The following is a 16,331-nucleotide window of genomic DNA, read 5'->3' on the forward strand; positions in this document are numbered from 1 at the left end:
CGGTGCCCCCCCCCGCCGTATTCTTCAATGATGGTGTCTTCGCCTCAACACCGCTAGCAACCCATAGGCCAGTAGACCCAGCTCACCAAACAGCAGCAACTAGCAACCTCTTTGTCTCCTCCAATTGAGCCCGCCGACTGGACCACCATGTCCATCTCTGCTGGCTAGACCTGACAAAATCCTAGCAGCTGGCGGCCTCTTTAGTCTTGCCAGCACCTGAAACAGAGAAGAATGGAAAAGGAAAAAGAAAAGAACAAATCTGTAGAGAAGCAGATCCAGAACAAAAAAGAAGAGGAAAAAAAATCCAAGAACAATCAGGACAGAAATGGATTAAAATCAACTGCTTGCGTTTCTGTTTCTTGTTTGCAGGTCACCGCTGGCGAGGAAAGGAAGAAGGGAGGAAGCCATTATGGATCTCCGCTACTGCTTGGATTTCGCGACTCCTCGTGAGCCCACGCGCCTCCAGTAGTAGCGGCGCATGGAGAAGACGCGCCGCCACTGTACAACAATCACAAAATATGCCAAGAATTCTCCAGCATTGTCCCCGAAGCTATTTTTGTAATTTTTAAATGTTGCTATGTATATTTGGATACTATTATATTTGATTTTTTGATTTTTTTTGTTATGTTATAAATATGTAATTATGGGTAAGTAAGCATAATAAAAAGAGATATATGTATGTGTATCTGATTGTATTTTTATTTATGTTATTGAATTATGAAAATAAAAAAAAAAGATAAAAAGAATTAATTGTTTAATTTGAATATGGTTAAATATCTCAAAAATAAAATTATGTTATATTTTTATGAAAACATAACATGTTTTTATATATATATTATAACTGATTTATTAAAATTTTAAAATTTAATTAATATTTTAAATTTTTAAATTAAATCAAATTGCAAAACAACTTATTTCAGGGTACTTATTTCAGGGTACGTTAGGAATGTTAATATTTTTTCTAACTATAATTAGTTTTTTACTCATGAATCTCTAACAAAATTAGTATACTCGGATTTTCTAATAGCTTTTAATTAAATATTAGATTGCAACTCCAACAAAACATAACAAAGCAATCAATCAAAGAGAACAAAAAAATCATCAATCTACACCGCGTGGGAAGTGCAACATCTATAACCATACCATCTTCTTTGTAGCTTCAGTTATAGTTATACAGCCTCTACAATAGAGAGCAAACAATCTTTTACAGTCTTGAAACCCGCTATATATTTGTATTTAGCACAATACATATGAAACCTGTAGTACCTTTTCTACTGTTAAGATCATTAGCTAAATCAACATTCATATAACTTTGAAGACTTTAGTTTGACCTCTTAAAACAAAATAAAATATCTGAAGAACAATTCAGATATCTTAAAATCCATTTGATTTCTTCTCAATACTATTTGCTTGGATAACTCTTGTATCTGCTTACAACTTTCTCAATAGGTATAGTGCCTGCTCATGTACCAACAATAACATGCATAAGACTTTTGATTGTTGATGTACAAGGAACTTTACTTAAATAGTTCTCTCTCTCTTCTTTTTTCTTTTTTTCCATCTTAGGTGAATGTTTCTTAATTAGCCTGAAACAACTAGCCAAAAGAGTGCCTACTAGCTTTGCTATATCCGTATTGAATATGTGGAGCACTTTTTTCATATAATCTTCATGTGCCATTAGATATATCCCTAGTGATTCTTATGCTAGGAATTTATTTTACAACTCCCAACTCCTTTATTTTAAATTGTTCTAATAATTTTTTTTAATTTATTTATTCCCTCAATGCTAGATCCTTAAAAAAAAAATATCATCTATATATAATAGTATAATAATGTAAGAGTTTTCAAAATATTTGACATAACAATAATGATCTACCTATAATTTTATGGATCCATGAATGCGCATAAAATCATCAAACTTCTTGTCTAGGAGCATGTTTTAAGTCATACAAGCTCTCTTTTAGTTGCAAACTAGATTCTCATTTCTCTTTACTAAGAATCCTTCTGGTCACTTCATGTAATTATCTCCCTCCAAATCCCTATAAAGAAAATGTTAATTGATTGATGTGTATCAAAATCTTAGATCAAATATCTAACAAAATTCATTTTTTTTTCTATATCATATAATATGTATTCAAGGATCACAATTAAAAACAAGTGAAACTATAATAAAAAAAACAAGTGAATCCAATCTTTTTCTCCATTGCCACAAATAATACAAGTCAAATCAGTTTGCATAAAAAGAAAGATAACCTTGTTTTACATAATACAATAGATTTTTTCCTAAAAACAAAACTTATTTTTTTGGTAACTGTCAAAGGGATATATAGGTGAATAAAAAGACACTGAAGTAAACAAAGATAAAAGATGTTACCATCTAATTTTAAAAGTAAATATTGATTTTTAGATGAAATTATGGTCATACTAAAGAAAGAAAGATAAAAATCATCTTAAAGTATCTTATTTATGATAAGCTACTATGTGTTTATTTTAAAAATTATATTGTAAATTGTATTTTATGTTATTTTTTATGCTATATATGTATTTAATATCAAGATGTGAACTAATCGAATCTAAAATGAGGTGATTTTAGACGGGTAAAAAAAAGGTCAATTCTTAATTTTTACAATAAATCCAAAAGATTAAAAAAATGATTTATTGGGCTCAAACTCATTCCTATTTATTATGATGAAAATGAGTACGCGAACCATCATTCACACTTGTTGAGCCTATGAAAGATTAATTTTATATTATTGTCTAAACTATATGTGTATTTAATTTTAAGATAAAATCTAAAATGAAATGAGTTTGGACGGGTACAAAAAAGGTGAACCCTCATTTCTTACAATAAACCCAAAAGATAAATAAATGATTTATGTGGCTCAAACTCATTCATATTTATTATGATGAAAATGAGCATGAAACCATCATTCACACTCGTTGAGCCTATAAGAAATTGAGTCGATCTACCCCGAATTCACTTGTTTTAAAATAATAATGTCTTTCTCATAACTCAACTTGACTGATTTGTTCATCATCTAAAAGTATCTAAAATTCAAATATAGAAAATAGATATGATATCAATTAAATAAAAATAATATTTGTAAATAATAATAAAATTATATTTAAAAGCATGTTGAATATCTAATGATATTACACGTAAATGTTGTTAACTTACATGTGACTCCTCTGATAAAGCAATAGATGAATAAAAAATGAAAGAATAACTCACGAGAGTACTATGGAGATACTCTTATACTAACATATAAGATAAGAAAAACAATACAAATAATGCATGCCAAGCATCATCTATTTATTTATCCTTAATATAATTTCTAAGGGACATGAAATTGTAGGAATATTGCAGTGACCATCATAAAGTCGAAGTCTTTTTGATGAATTCCATACCCATTAATTATCGAAAATGACATGATATAATTAATAAATCTTTTGTATTTCAACAATTATTTAATTAAGGTTATTTCAATTTTTCTGAAGTGCCTTTCCATTTTCACATTTTACCCCCATGTAGTCAAGTTTAGAGTTATTTTGAATCCCCAATGGAAATCATTGACCCTTCACTAAGATAATTTCATTCTAAAAAGAAAATAGAACACTTCATGAAAATCCTTACTTCCCGGGAACCTCATCACATTATGAAAAGCACAAACATAAAATTTAACAAGCTAGGATGAGCTTACAGTGTGGTTGCATTGAAAATACACTAAATTGATGGTTTCTGCAAGCGCAACAGGACAACCACGGAAACAAATGGGCCCTTATTATCTTTATTCTTCCAACCTTCGTCCCCACCTTCACAACTACGACATCAAAATGAAAAGAGAAATAGAAGCATGCATGACACAACTCTGTGCTGCAAGCCATAACTTCCAAAACGACGACACAGACATAAGAAACCTTATTCATCATAATATTAGACGAAAATTATTCAGCAACCCAAAGCTGCCATGCTGACTGGTTAATTTTAGCAATCTGATCCTAAGCAGATCCCTATTGGATACAGGCATCCACAGTTTCCGCAACAATTCATTGGATCGATAAAGCACCAGCCTCCATTAGGGATACAACCAAGCTTGCTTTCATCTTGCAGCAATATGTTTGAAGTCATGAGCTTTGGAAATTGCCGCATAGCCAGGGTGGACGGGGTAATGGCTGCGACAAAAACCAACGCAACCACCAGCAGCAGGGTGACCTTCTTGCTGTCCATGATCTCCGTCTTACTCTTGATCTATGGCTGATTTTCTCTTCTGAAGTTGTTAATGCTTGTATGTTGAATGATACCTTGGCTTGAGACTTCAATTTATAATGGAGGGAGATATACATGCTGTAGCATTAATTTGCCGTTATAATAATTGAATATCTGCATGCACGGGGTTTCACCTCAGCAGCCCATGTGAAAAATACCAAATGTCTTGGTAAGATTGCGAAGAAGAGCTGGACTTGGTGGCACCATTCTTGTCTGAAAACAGAAACCAAAAGAGCAGCATAAAATGTGCAAAGCACCTCAGCAGCCCATGTGAAAATTATCAAATGTCTTGGTAAGATTGGCAACTACCATTGCTCAAGATGAGCTGGACTTGGTGACACCATTCTTGTCTAAGAATAGGTACCTAGAGAGCAACATAAAATGTGCAAAGTAGAAGAAGATAGAAAAACATGAGAAGAGAGAAAGAGAGAACGGCTGCAGTTTTGTTGTCTTTTGCAGTAATGAAAGAAGAGAGTGAAGTTGAGTGGGTGTGATCCCCTGTATTTTTTAATTGTTTTTCCCTATAAAAAAAATATAAGAAATCAATAAATAGTTGGGCAAAAAAGATAAACTTTGAGAGAGTAAATTTTTATTCTCTTTTCTCTCTTGTTATTTATGGCTAGAGGAGTGAACTATCTATATATATACAACCAGTCACAGTTGGTATAACTGTAAAGCAGTTATAATTATCTTGCTCTAATTGCTATTCAGTTATAATAATATAACAGAATCCTAACAATATCACAGTTGGGCAATGTCACGTGACAGAGGCTTCTATTCTTGGCTTATCATCTCCCTCAAGTGAAAGGGTCTAGGAACTATACAAAGCTGTGTTTTGAGGGACAAGAACCTTGAACTTGTGAGATGCTTAGTCAATAAATCAACGGGCTGCTCTTCAACAGGAATAAAATGCGGTTGTATCTTTCCTCTGGTAACTTAATCACGAAAGAAGTGAAGATCACTTTTTATGTGTTTCATTCTAGCATGAAACATAGGATTCTTTGCCATACGATAACCACTGATATTATCATACCAGAGTAGAGGAATTGCAGGTATGGATACACAGAGTTTTTGCAGCAAGGCTTGCATCCAAACCATTTCAGCAATAGCTAAAGCAAGGCCACGATACTCTAATTCTACACTGCTGCGAGATACAACCTTTTGTTTGGAGGAGGACCAAGAGACTAAGTTCCCCTCTAAATAAATCAGATACCCATGGGTACTGTGCCTATCATCAAGTTGACCACCCCAGTCTGCATCAGTGAATCATTCTAGTGTCAAGTGGCTGGAAGGGCTTAACAATAACCCATCGTACATAGTTCCTTTTAGATATCGAAGAATCCTTTTGACAAATAGCTAGTGAGCAGAGGTTGGCTGTTGCATGAATTGGCAGGCCTTGTTAACAGCAAAAGCTATGGCAGGCCTGGTTACGGTAAGATATTAAAGTGCCCCTACTACACTCCGATATTGAATAACTTCTGCCATAGAATCACCATCAAACATAGATAAATTATGCCCAACAACACCAGGCATTTTTGCTAGTTTGGTATCAAATATGGTTCACTCCTATCAATCCATTTATTTCTAGCTTGATTTGCAGATGATATGGTGCCTAAATTGTCTCAATTCATATCAATCTCTCATTTGAAGATAAATGAACCTACTCAAATTTTACACAACTTTAGTTTATCAAATGTAATTCTTTTAGGTAACGTGTTAACTAACTAGATTCTTACTTTCATGTATCTTCTTTAGTATCAATTTGATCATGATCAAGTAGATGTCAGATAAAATGATATATGATCTGGATATGCTTAGTTTTAGAAAAAAATATTGTATTTTTTACGAGAGTTATTGCATTCTAAATGTTGTTGTAAAGATACCCTTCTCATTTTCCTTGCCTAGTTCTTTCAAGAAATTTTATAACCATATCATCTCCTTTGTAGCTTCAGTTATAACTATACATTTAACCTATGTAACAGAGAGCAAACAATTTTTTGTAGTCTTGAAGCTCACTGCACATTTGTATTACACACAGTGCATATGAAATATATGGTACTTTTTTTGCTGTTAAGATCATTAGCTAAATCAACATTCATATAACTTTGAAGATTTTAGTTTGACCTTTTAAAACAAAATGAAATATCTAAAGAACAATTTAGATGTCTTAAAATCCATTTGATTTCTTCTTTATACTATTTGGTTGGATAACTCTTGTATCTATTTACAGCTTTCGCTATAGGTGTAGTGTTTGCTCATGTACGAACAATAACATGCATAAGACTTTCGATTGTTAATGTATAAGGAACTTTACTTATCTAGTTCTCTTCTTCTTCTTCTTTTTAATCTTTGGTGAATGTATCTTAATTAGTCTGAAATAACTAGCCAAAAGAGTGCTTACTAGCTTTGCTCTATCCGTGTTGAATATATGGAGCACTTTTTTCATATAATCTTCATGTGCCATTAGATATATCCCTGGTGATTCTTATGCTATGAATTTATTTTACAACTCTCAAATCTTTTATTTTAAATTGTTCTAATAATTGCTTTTCAATTTATTTATTTCGTGATGCTAGATCCTACAACAAACATATCATATACATACAATAATAGAATGATGTAAGAGTTTTCAATACATTTCACATAACAATAATGATTTACCTGCAATCTTATGGATCCATTGTTGCGCATAAAATTATCAAACTTCTTAGCTTGTTTCAAGTCATACAAGGTTTCTTTTAGTTTGCAAACTACATTCTCATTTCTCTTTACTAAGAATCCTTCTGGCCCCTTTTTGTAATTATCTTCCTCCAAACCCCCGTAAAGAAAATCTTAATTGATTGATGTGTATCGAAATCCTAGATCAAATATCTAACAAAATTCATTTTTCTTTTCTATATCATATAATATGTATTCAAGAATCACAATTAAAAACAAGTGAAACTATAATAAAAAAAAACAAGTGAATCCAATCTTTTTCTCCATTGCCACAAATAATACAAGTAAAATCAGTTTGCATAAAAAGAAAGATAACATTGTTTTACATAATACAATAGATTTTTTGAAGGAAAAAAAAACTTATTCTTTTAATGATTGTCATAAGGATATTTAGGTGAATAAAAAAACATAGAAGTGAACGAAGATAAAAGAAGTTATCTTCTAATTTTTAAAGTAAATATTGATTTTTAGATGAGATGATGGTTATATTAAAGAACGGAAGATAAAAATTATCTTAAAATATCATATTTATGATATGCTACTATGTATTTATTTTAAATACCATGTTGTAAATTGTATTTTATATTATTTTCTAAACTATATGTGTATTTAATTTTAAGATAAAATCTAAAAAGAGATGAGTTTGGACAGGTACAAAAAAAGGTGAACCCTCATTTCTTACAATAAACTCAAAAGATAAATAAATGATTTATGTGGCTCAAACTCATTCATATTTATTATGATGAAAATGAGCATGAAACCATCATTCACACTCGTTGAGCCTATAAGAAATTGAGTCGATCTACCCCGAATTCACTTGTTTTAAAATAATAATGTCTTTCCCGCAACTCAACTTGACTGATTTGTTCATCATCTAAAAGCATCTAAAATTCAAACATAGAAAATAGATATGATATCAATTAAGTAAAAATAATATTTGTAAATAATAATAAAATTATATTTAAAAGCATGTTGAATATCTAATGATATTACATGTAAATGTTGTTAACTTACATATGACTCCTCTGATAAAGCAATAAATGAATAAAAAATAAAAGAATAACTCCTAAGAGTACTATGGAGATACTCTTATACTAACATATAAGATAAGAAAAACAATACAAATAATGCATGCCACGCATCATCCATTTATTTATCTTTAATATTGTTAAATAATATTTATGTAGTCTTATTTATTAAGGGTAGAATAGTACTTTCAGTTTAATCTATATATACTTTATTTGTATTTAGGTTAAGGTTAAGCATTCATAATATACAGATTATTCAGAATTTTAGCCTCCTTTTTGTTTTTTATCTTAATTATTTTAACATAGTATCAGAGCTGGTTTTATAAAACGAAGCTTAATCCCGAACACAGCTTTGCGGATCTAACTTGGTGTTTTATCTTTCGCGGATCCAAATTTTTTGGAGTGAGATTTTATCTTCTGCTTCTGCAAAATTTGGTATTTTGTCAGTTTCTGCAATTATTTTGGTATTTCATCTTCCCTTCAGCTTTTGCAATATGGTATTTGCGTTCAGTTTCCGCAAATTTGTTTTGTATTTTGGAGTAATCATATAATTCTGAAAAGATATTTGTTTAGTTTCTACAATCTCTATTCAGTTTCTGTAATTTGGTATTTTGTTTTCCGCTGCTTTTGCATTCTAGTTCTTTGTGATTGTTGATTATGGCTACTGAAAAAGATGATTCGCTTCAATCTGTAAGTGTGAGGTTGGATGGGAAGAACTATTCGTATTGGAGCTATATAATGAGAAATTTTATTAAGAGTAAGAAGATGTGGGGGTATGTTAGTGGAACTTAAATAATACCTAAGAATGTTGAGGAGGGGGATGCTTTTTTGATAGATACATGGGAAGCAAATAATGCAAAGATCATTGCTTGGATCAACAATTCTATTGAGCATTCGATAGGCACGCAGTTGGTGAAGTATGAGATAGCAAAAAAGGTTTGGGATCATCTATAAAGGTTATTCACGCAATCAAATTTTGCAAAATAGTATCAATTAGAGAATGACATACGAGCTCTTCATTAGAAGAATATGAGTATTCAAGAGTTTTATTCTGCTATGACAAATCTTTGGGATCAATTGGCTCTTACAGAATCAGCAGAATTAAAGACATGTGGTGCCTATATTGGGTGTAGAGAGCAGTAACGATTAGTATAGTTTTTAACAGCACTTCGTAGTGACTTCGAAGGACTTAGAGGTTCAATTCTGCATCGTTCTCCACTGCTTTCTATTAACTCTATTGTGAGTGAGTTATTGGCTGAAGAAATACGTCTTCAATCTTATTCTGAAAAGGGAATTCTTTCTGCTTCAAATCCTTCAGTACTAGCAGTATGACACGACTAAAAGATTGATGTCTTCTTCCAAGTGCAGGAGTGTCGAAGTAATAAATAACCCGGCAAGACCGAGGTCGAACCACGAGGAGGTTAATTATATAAATTATTGATAACAATAATACAACAACAATAACAATAACAACAACAACAACAACAATAATAATAATAATAATAAAGAAAAGGAAGGAGAAGAAGAAGAAAAAGACAAGAACTTTGAGATGGAATATTAATGTAAGGATTAAACAATGATAATAACAAATGTCAAGGTTAGAGGTTTCACTAATGGTATGTCAAACAAGTATAGTATAAACTCTTATTATTCAATTGGAAACCACACATAAAGGAGGTTCCAATCAGATTATAGATTGTTAACATGATTACATTAGTCATCTTATTCGATTAATGCTAATACTTGTAAATCTCGTCAAGCATTCATGATTATAACTTATTTTAACAACAAATTATGTTTCTTTCATAGCTCAGGTATTGGTTATACCATACAGTATGAACTATGAAAGTGTCAAGCATTTGTTGTACCAAGTGTTATACAACATAAATCAAGATTAGTCATTTAACAAGCAAAGTATTAAAGATTGAATAAAATAACAAATACAAAACATGTTAGTATCAAACATTAAAGTCCATATTGAGTTTACATTATACTTATTCTTACAACATTAATGTAACATTTTCACCTTGACATAATAAACTTAGCTAAACATAATGAAAGAAAGAAAAATAAATAAACAAAATAAGAACTTAAATAAGATAAAAGTTAACTAAGTAAATGAAAGGCATAAACTTGATATTAATGAAAGCAAAGCATAAACATTACAAAAAATACAAAGAGAGAAAGCAAAAGCATGATCTTGATCTGGAAACTAAGATGCCTAAATGCATGGCAAATGCCTCCTTTTATAGGCCAAAATTGGAAACTATTGATTTGATGACTAATTGATGAGTGGGTGACCAACTCTTGACTTTGTGACAATCCTTATCTTCTCTTGTTTGCCCAATAAATCATTGACAACATCAAAATTGGAACCACTTAAAACATGAAAGTTATAGGAAATTATCTCAACTTTCTTGTGTAAAAAATTCAGCTTATTTGGACTTCTAGAACTCTAAATAATTTTTGTGTTTAAGAAATCCATGCGAAAACACATTTTCAAAACTTTCGATATTTATATTTTTTTGTATAAAAAAAATTCAAAAAAACATGTTAGGGTATTCGCCATATGCAACACACAAGAAAATATTTTTATATATTTTTTGTTAAAATGCAAACATCACGAGTAGAAATAAACACCAAAATGGAAAGTAGCAAACCATCATTCATGTTACAAGAATTACAAGAAGCTTGAAACAAATCATAGCAAAAATCGTTCAAAGCCAAATCAACTTAAGATTTTGTACACTGGAAATGACTAAACCCATATGCATGAGGGAACCAAAGTTTTGAAACTGAAATTTTAAAATCAAAATACTACTGCATGTGACCATGACTCATGACTAAATTTTTACAATATGGGAGTTCCTACCATGCTAATTTCATACAAAAAGGAAGAAATTAGAATGACATGCTTTTATAGCATATATATATCTTGGACTAGAAAGCAAAACAGGCTTGGCCGACTATAAAAAATAATAATAATGGAAGGACATGAACAGAAAAAGGAGCTGCTGATGAAGAAAACAACAGCCCCTTTCCCCCGTTCCTTAATTCCAAAACAGCGAAAGAAAGGAGATAATCACGGCAGAAACAACACAAGGGAAGCAAGAAAACTAGAGGCTAGCTAACTCTTAACAGTCACCCATCCAAAACTCAAAACCATGGCAGAAAATAATACAAGGGAAGCATTCATTGTACAGTCTAAAATTAAAAACAAACACGCAAAGCAAAGACAAAATAGTAAAGGCAGCAAAGGAGGAGAAAGTTAAGACTTACCTGCAGGTCTCATCATTTTCTTTTCTGTAGAAGATGAAATAAAACCAAGCAAGCGTTGCTGTCAAATTTTAGAACAAAACCCCTTCTCCGTCTTGTCTTTTTTTTCTTTTCCCTTACGGTGACACCTCTTTTTTTTTTTCCTGCTTTCTTTCTTTCATTCTTTTTTGCTCCCTTCTTGCTTTCATTCCTCTCCCTTCTGTCCTCTCTTTTTCTTATTTTTCTGCCACTTTTTGATCTCTCCTTCTTTCTGTCGCCCTAGGTCATTAGAGGGGCTTATATATAGTCTGACATATCTCTATTTAAGAAGGATTCAATGCATTAATCCTAGGACACAAATCCCTACTGATTTGCAGTAAAAAAATGCAAAAGAAAACTGCAATATTCTGATTTTATGGTGGTGCTTTACATCTAATTTCTTTCCAATTTTGGAGGATGGTGTGGCTCTTTTCTTTCCTTCCATAGGGCCAGCTGCTCCCTTTGAAATGAGGCAACAAAAATGTGGTCTTCAGCTCCAACAATCAGATGTGATGAGAAAGGAAAACAATAGAGAAAAAGGGAAAGAAATAAGATGGAGGGTGCAGCTGTAAAGTCTTATTTTCCTTATTCGGTGTGGTAAAAATCCTGTCATTTATGATGATCTAGCCCCTCTCTCCAGCTTTCAATATCCTTCTTTAATTCAATCCCTCATTTTAACACTTTTTGATTAAGTCCTTGGTCTAGAAAAAAATCCATCGAATCAGTCCCGTGAACTTGGGCTATATCCTTCCCACGACAAAATTTTCTACCTTCATATTAGATATTCAAATAGGAATATCTTGAGCTTATGATATCGAAATCAAGTGATTTAAAAGCCCAAATTCATCTACACGTCTAGGACTAAAACTTTGATGAAGAAATCGAAGTGAGAAAAAATCTTTTTAAAGAACAAAATCTAGCGGTGATTTGGTTGGTGAAAGGGATCTCCGGGTCTAACTCAAAAACTGACGAATGCCGAAAATCCTGATATGACTGAAAGTATGAACTAAGAACAAAAATCACAAAAACTAGGGCAAAAATGCCGAGAATCCTGATATGACTGAGAGTATGAACTAAGAACAAAAATCACAAAAACTAGGGCAAAAATAGAGTTTTTTTAGTGCAAACTCGGGTCAATATCCTTCTTGCGGTAGAATTCTCTACATTCATGTTAGATATTCAAACGGGAACATCTTGAGCCTCTGATGTCAAAATCAAGTGATTCAAAAGCTAAAATTCATCTACACATGTAGGACTACAACTTTGATGAAGCAGTCAAAGTGAGATAAAATCATTTTACAGAACAGAAACTGGGAGTAATCTAGTTGGTCAAAAGGGATTTCCGGGTCTAACTCAAAAACTGACGAATGTTGAGAATCCTGATATGACTAAGAGTGTGAACTAAGAACAACAATCACAAAAACTAAACTAAAAATAGAAATTTTTTAGTGCAAACTCGGGTCAATATCCTTCTCGCGGTAGAATTTTATACCTTCACATTAAATATTCAAATAGGAATATCTTGACCTTCTTATATCAAAATCAAGTGATTCAAAAGCGCAAATTCATCTACATATCTAGGACTAAAACTTTGATGAAGAAATCAAAGTGAGATAAAATCTTTTTAAAGAACAGAATCTAGCAGTGATTTGGTTGGTTGAAAGGGATCTCCGGGTCTAACTCAAAAACTGACAAATGTCGAGAATCTTGATATGAATGAGAGTATGAACTAAGAACAAAAATCACAAAAACTAGGCCAAAAATAGAGTTTTTTTTAGTGCAGACTCGGGTCAATATCCTTCTCGCGGTAGAATTCTTTGCCTTCATGTTAGATATTCAAACGGGAATATCTTGAGCCTCTGATATCAAAATGAAGTGATTCAAAAGCTAAAATGCATCTACGCATGTAGCACTACAACTTTGATGAAGGAGTCGAAGTGAGATAAAATCATTTTAGAGAACAGAATCTGATAGTAATCTAGTTGGTCAAAAAGGTTCTTGATCTGACAATGCTAAAGCATCCAAATTTGACTGAGAATCTGCCCTAAGAACAATGATCCTAGGACTTAATAAAGGTATAGGTCAATTTTTGAACATGTCATGAGTGACAGAATATAGCTAGGATGGTCAGATATCGTACGAAACCAAGTCAGAATCAGAGCCTAAGTTGGAACAAAAGAAAAAAAATTGCAACAACAACAGAACCCCTTTTTTTTTTTTTTTTCTTTCTAAAAAAATTGCAACAACAACAGAACCCCTTTTTTTTTTTTCCGCTTTTGTCAATTTTCTAGCAAACATGAGATACACTCCCTCTTTACAATACTTACGAAGCAAAACTTGTCAAGCGCTTCGCGTAGTAAGTGTTGTAAAGATAAATTGTCTAATCATGCTAAAACTCAATGCTTTTCCTAAACAATGGTTTCGCTTGTTGTAACCCAATTTTGGATTCACTAAAATTTTCTCGAATGATTTTATTATTCATAACAAAAAAAAAATATAATAAATAAAAAAGAAGAAGAAGAAGAAGAAGAAAGAGTTTAAAATATATTTTTTCAGGTCAAAACCATCATTTTCGGTCAAAACCGAGTCCATCGGGTCAATACGGGTTAAACCATGTCGATTGGGATGAAAAATGAGTTTCGGGCCGATTCGGGTCAAAATCGTTATTTTCGGTCAAAACTGAGTCCACCGGGTCAATATGGGTCCCACCATGTCGACCGCAATGAAAAATGAGTTTCGGGTCCAAACCGTCATTTTCGGTCAAAACCGAGTCCACCGGGTCAATACGGGTGCCACCATGTCGACCGCGATGAAAAATGAGTTTCAGACTGTTTCGGGTCAAAACCATCATTTTCGGTCAAAACCGAGTCCACCGGGTCAATAAAGGTCCCACCATGTTGACCACGATGAAAAATGAGTTTCGGGCTGTTTCGGGTCAAAACCGTCATTTTGGGTCAAAACTAAGTCCACCAGGTCAATACGGGTCCTACCATGTGGACCGGGATGAAAAATAAGTTTCACGCTATTTTTGGTCAAAACTAATATTTTTAGTAAAAAAAAACCCGGTCCACCGAGTTGATACCCGTATAAAGATTTATTTTGTAATTAAAATTGATTTTAGTGGTTGAAATGCTTTTTATAATACTGATTTGAATTCTTAATTTTACCCCTATAAATAAATATTATTATTATATATAATAAAATAAAAAAATAATAATTCAATTTTGTCATAGTAGGTGGAGGATTTCATTTCTGCCTATGGTAGGCAGTGCAGCTTACATTGAAAATTTTGCACAATCCCGTGATTACCTGCACAATCTATGATTCGCTATCCCCTTTCATTGGCTATAAATAGCTAATGAAACCAAGACACAGGAGGGGACATAACCGAGAACAAGCGAATTCTGAATTCGAGCGCTTACTATTTGACACTATTCACGTATTTTTTTTACTTTTTCTTCACCCTAGCAAGATATTGATTTTTTTAAAAATAATTTGAAAAATACCAAAAATATCCCAACCGTTAGATCTAATAGTATTTAAATCTAAGCCTTTGATTTCTTAGGATACAATAGGCTTTATCACACCGGATTAAAACCCAAATCCATCTCACCTTTTAAAATAATCTGCCCTTTGATCCTATTGCGCCACGTCATCAGGTGTACCAAACACTCGGTACACCGCGACACACTAGATCATAGCCCAGTCCATCTTGACCGTCCGATCAACTTGCAGATCAAGCCAATCACAGCCGCACGATTTGTTCATGCGCGATCCAACGGTTCATAGGCTTCAGACACACCGGTGCACCATACGCTCGTCCACACTGTATCAAAACTCAGAGCCCCTCTCTCCTCTCGCCAGCGATTCTATCTCTCTTCTCCGATCTCCCATTTCCGGCCGTTTTAAGCCACGAAACCACCATAGAAAGGTGCATTGCCTCCTCTAAAGCAAAACCCCGGCTGTTTTACACGTTTTCATCGGCGATTTTGGCTGAAAAAAGGCCGCGACAGTCATCGGCCAACCGAACTTCAAGTCGTCGATTCTCCCTCATCAGCCATCAACGACCGTCAAGACCACCACCATCAGAATCCTCATCCTCAGATCTACCAGAATCAACCATCTGTTGGCCGGAATCTCATCGGACAAATTTTGCCGCCATCAACAGTAGCCGCGCGTGAGCCACATGCGCCGCCAGTGGCATTTTCATAAATTTTGAAGAAATCCGAGGGTATTTTAGTCTTTTACATATTTACATATACAGGGGCACTCAGGTAATCTTCTATGATTTTTTATGGTATTTTTTGATATTTTTATATTTAAATACTTGTAAATTTTTGCATGTAAAAAAAATAAGAAAAACAAAAATAAAATTTAAAATAAATAATGACGCGGGTCCAACACCCATTTTTATCATGTTACTGTTCATGGGTCAAAACCCGATTCTCAAGAATGGATATACCCATTTCTCAATGATATCAAAATAATTTTTTTTATAAAATAAATATTATTTGTCGACACGTCTCTTTTATTTACAGAAAAGGACCAATGTCAAAAAAATTTAAATATCAAATATGGATTATGTCCATTATTATTTCTTTTGGTAAATCAGACGTAACTCTCCTTTTTAGGGACAAACGTCAATATTTTAGACAAAGTTTCCTAGTTTTAGGGACTGATGTCATTTTTAACGTGTCTCATATTTTTAGGGACCGATGTCATTTTTAACGTGTCTCCTATTTTTAGGGACCGACGTTAGCCATCTTAAAAAAATTGCAAATAAGCTCAAAATATAATAGCATTTGAATCAAATGAAAAACACACAAGTAAGGGTAACCTTTCTCTGAAAGGATGTTTTAAGAGTGGTGTCTACCTTCCCTTAATCATAACTAACCCAGTACCTGAATCTATGGGACCAGTGTCTAATTTTGGATTTCTAGTTCCCTCAAATTACTAGATGGCGACTCCAATAAAATCTTTATTTCCCCTAATCAAGAAAAAAAAACTATCCTTTTGTTTTTTTT

General features: G+C 32.8%; 1 protein-coding gene and 1 long non-coding RNA gene across 2 annotated transcripts in view; one reads left to right on the top strand and one right to left on the bottom strand.

The window, feature by feature from the left end:
- Positions 1-439, top strand: part of LOC105118069 (uncharacterized) — a 920-nt gene extending 481 nt beyond the window's left edge. Inside the window, exon 2 of the mRNA XM_011015934.1 lies at positions 10-439. Within this exon, the coding sequence (XP_011014236.1) occupies positions 10-128 (119 nt within the window). The 3' untranslated portion in view covers positions 129-439. The remainder of the gene's footprint in view (positions 1-9) is intronic.
- A 3,233-nt stretch (positions 440-3,672) lies between these two features.
- LOC105118070 (uncharacterized) lies at positions 3,673-15,553 on the bottom strand. The gene is made up of 3 exons (XR_840876.1): positions 15,470-15,553; positions 3,977-3,978; positions 3,673-3,686 (listed from the first exon to the last, which is right to left on the bottom strand). It is a non-coding gene; the product is annotated as an uncharacterized LOC105118070 (long non-coding RNA).
- Positions 15,554-16,331: the final 778 nt, after the last annotated feature.

This window comes from Populus euphratica, unplaced genomic scaffold (assembly GCF_000495115.2).
Source record: "Populus euphratica unplaced genomic scaffold, PopEup_1.0 scaffold1701.1, whole genome shotgun sequence".
Lineage (NCBI taxonomy): Eukaryota > Viridiplantae > Streptophyta > Magnoliopsida > Malpighiales > Salicaceae > Populus > Populus euphratica.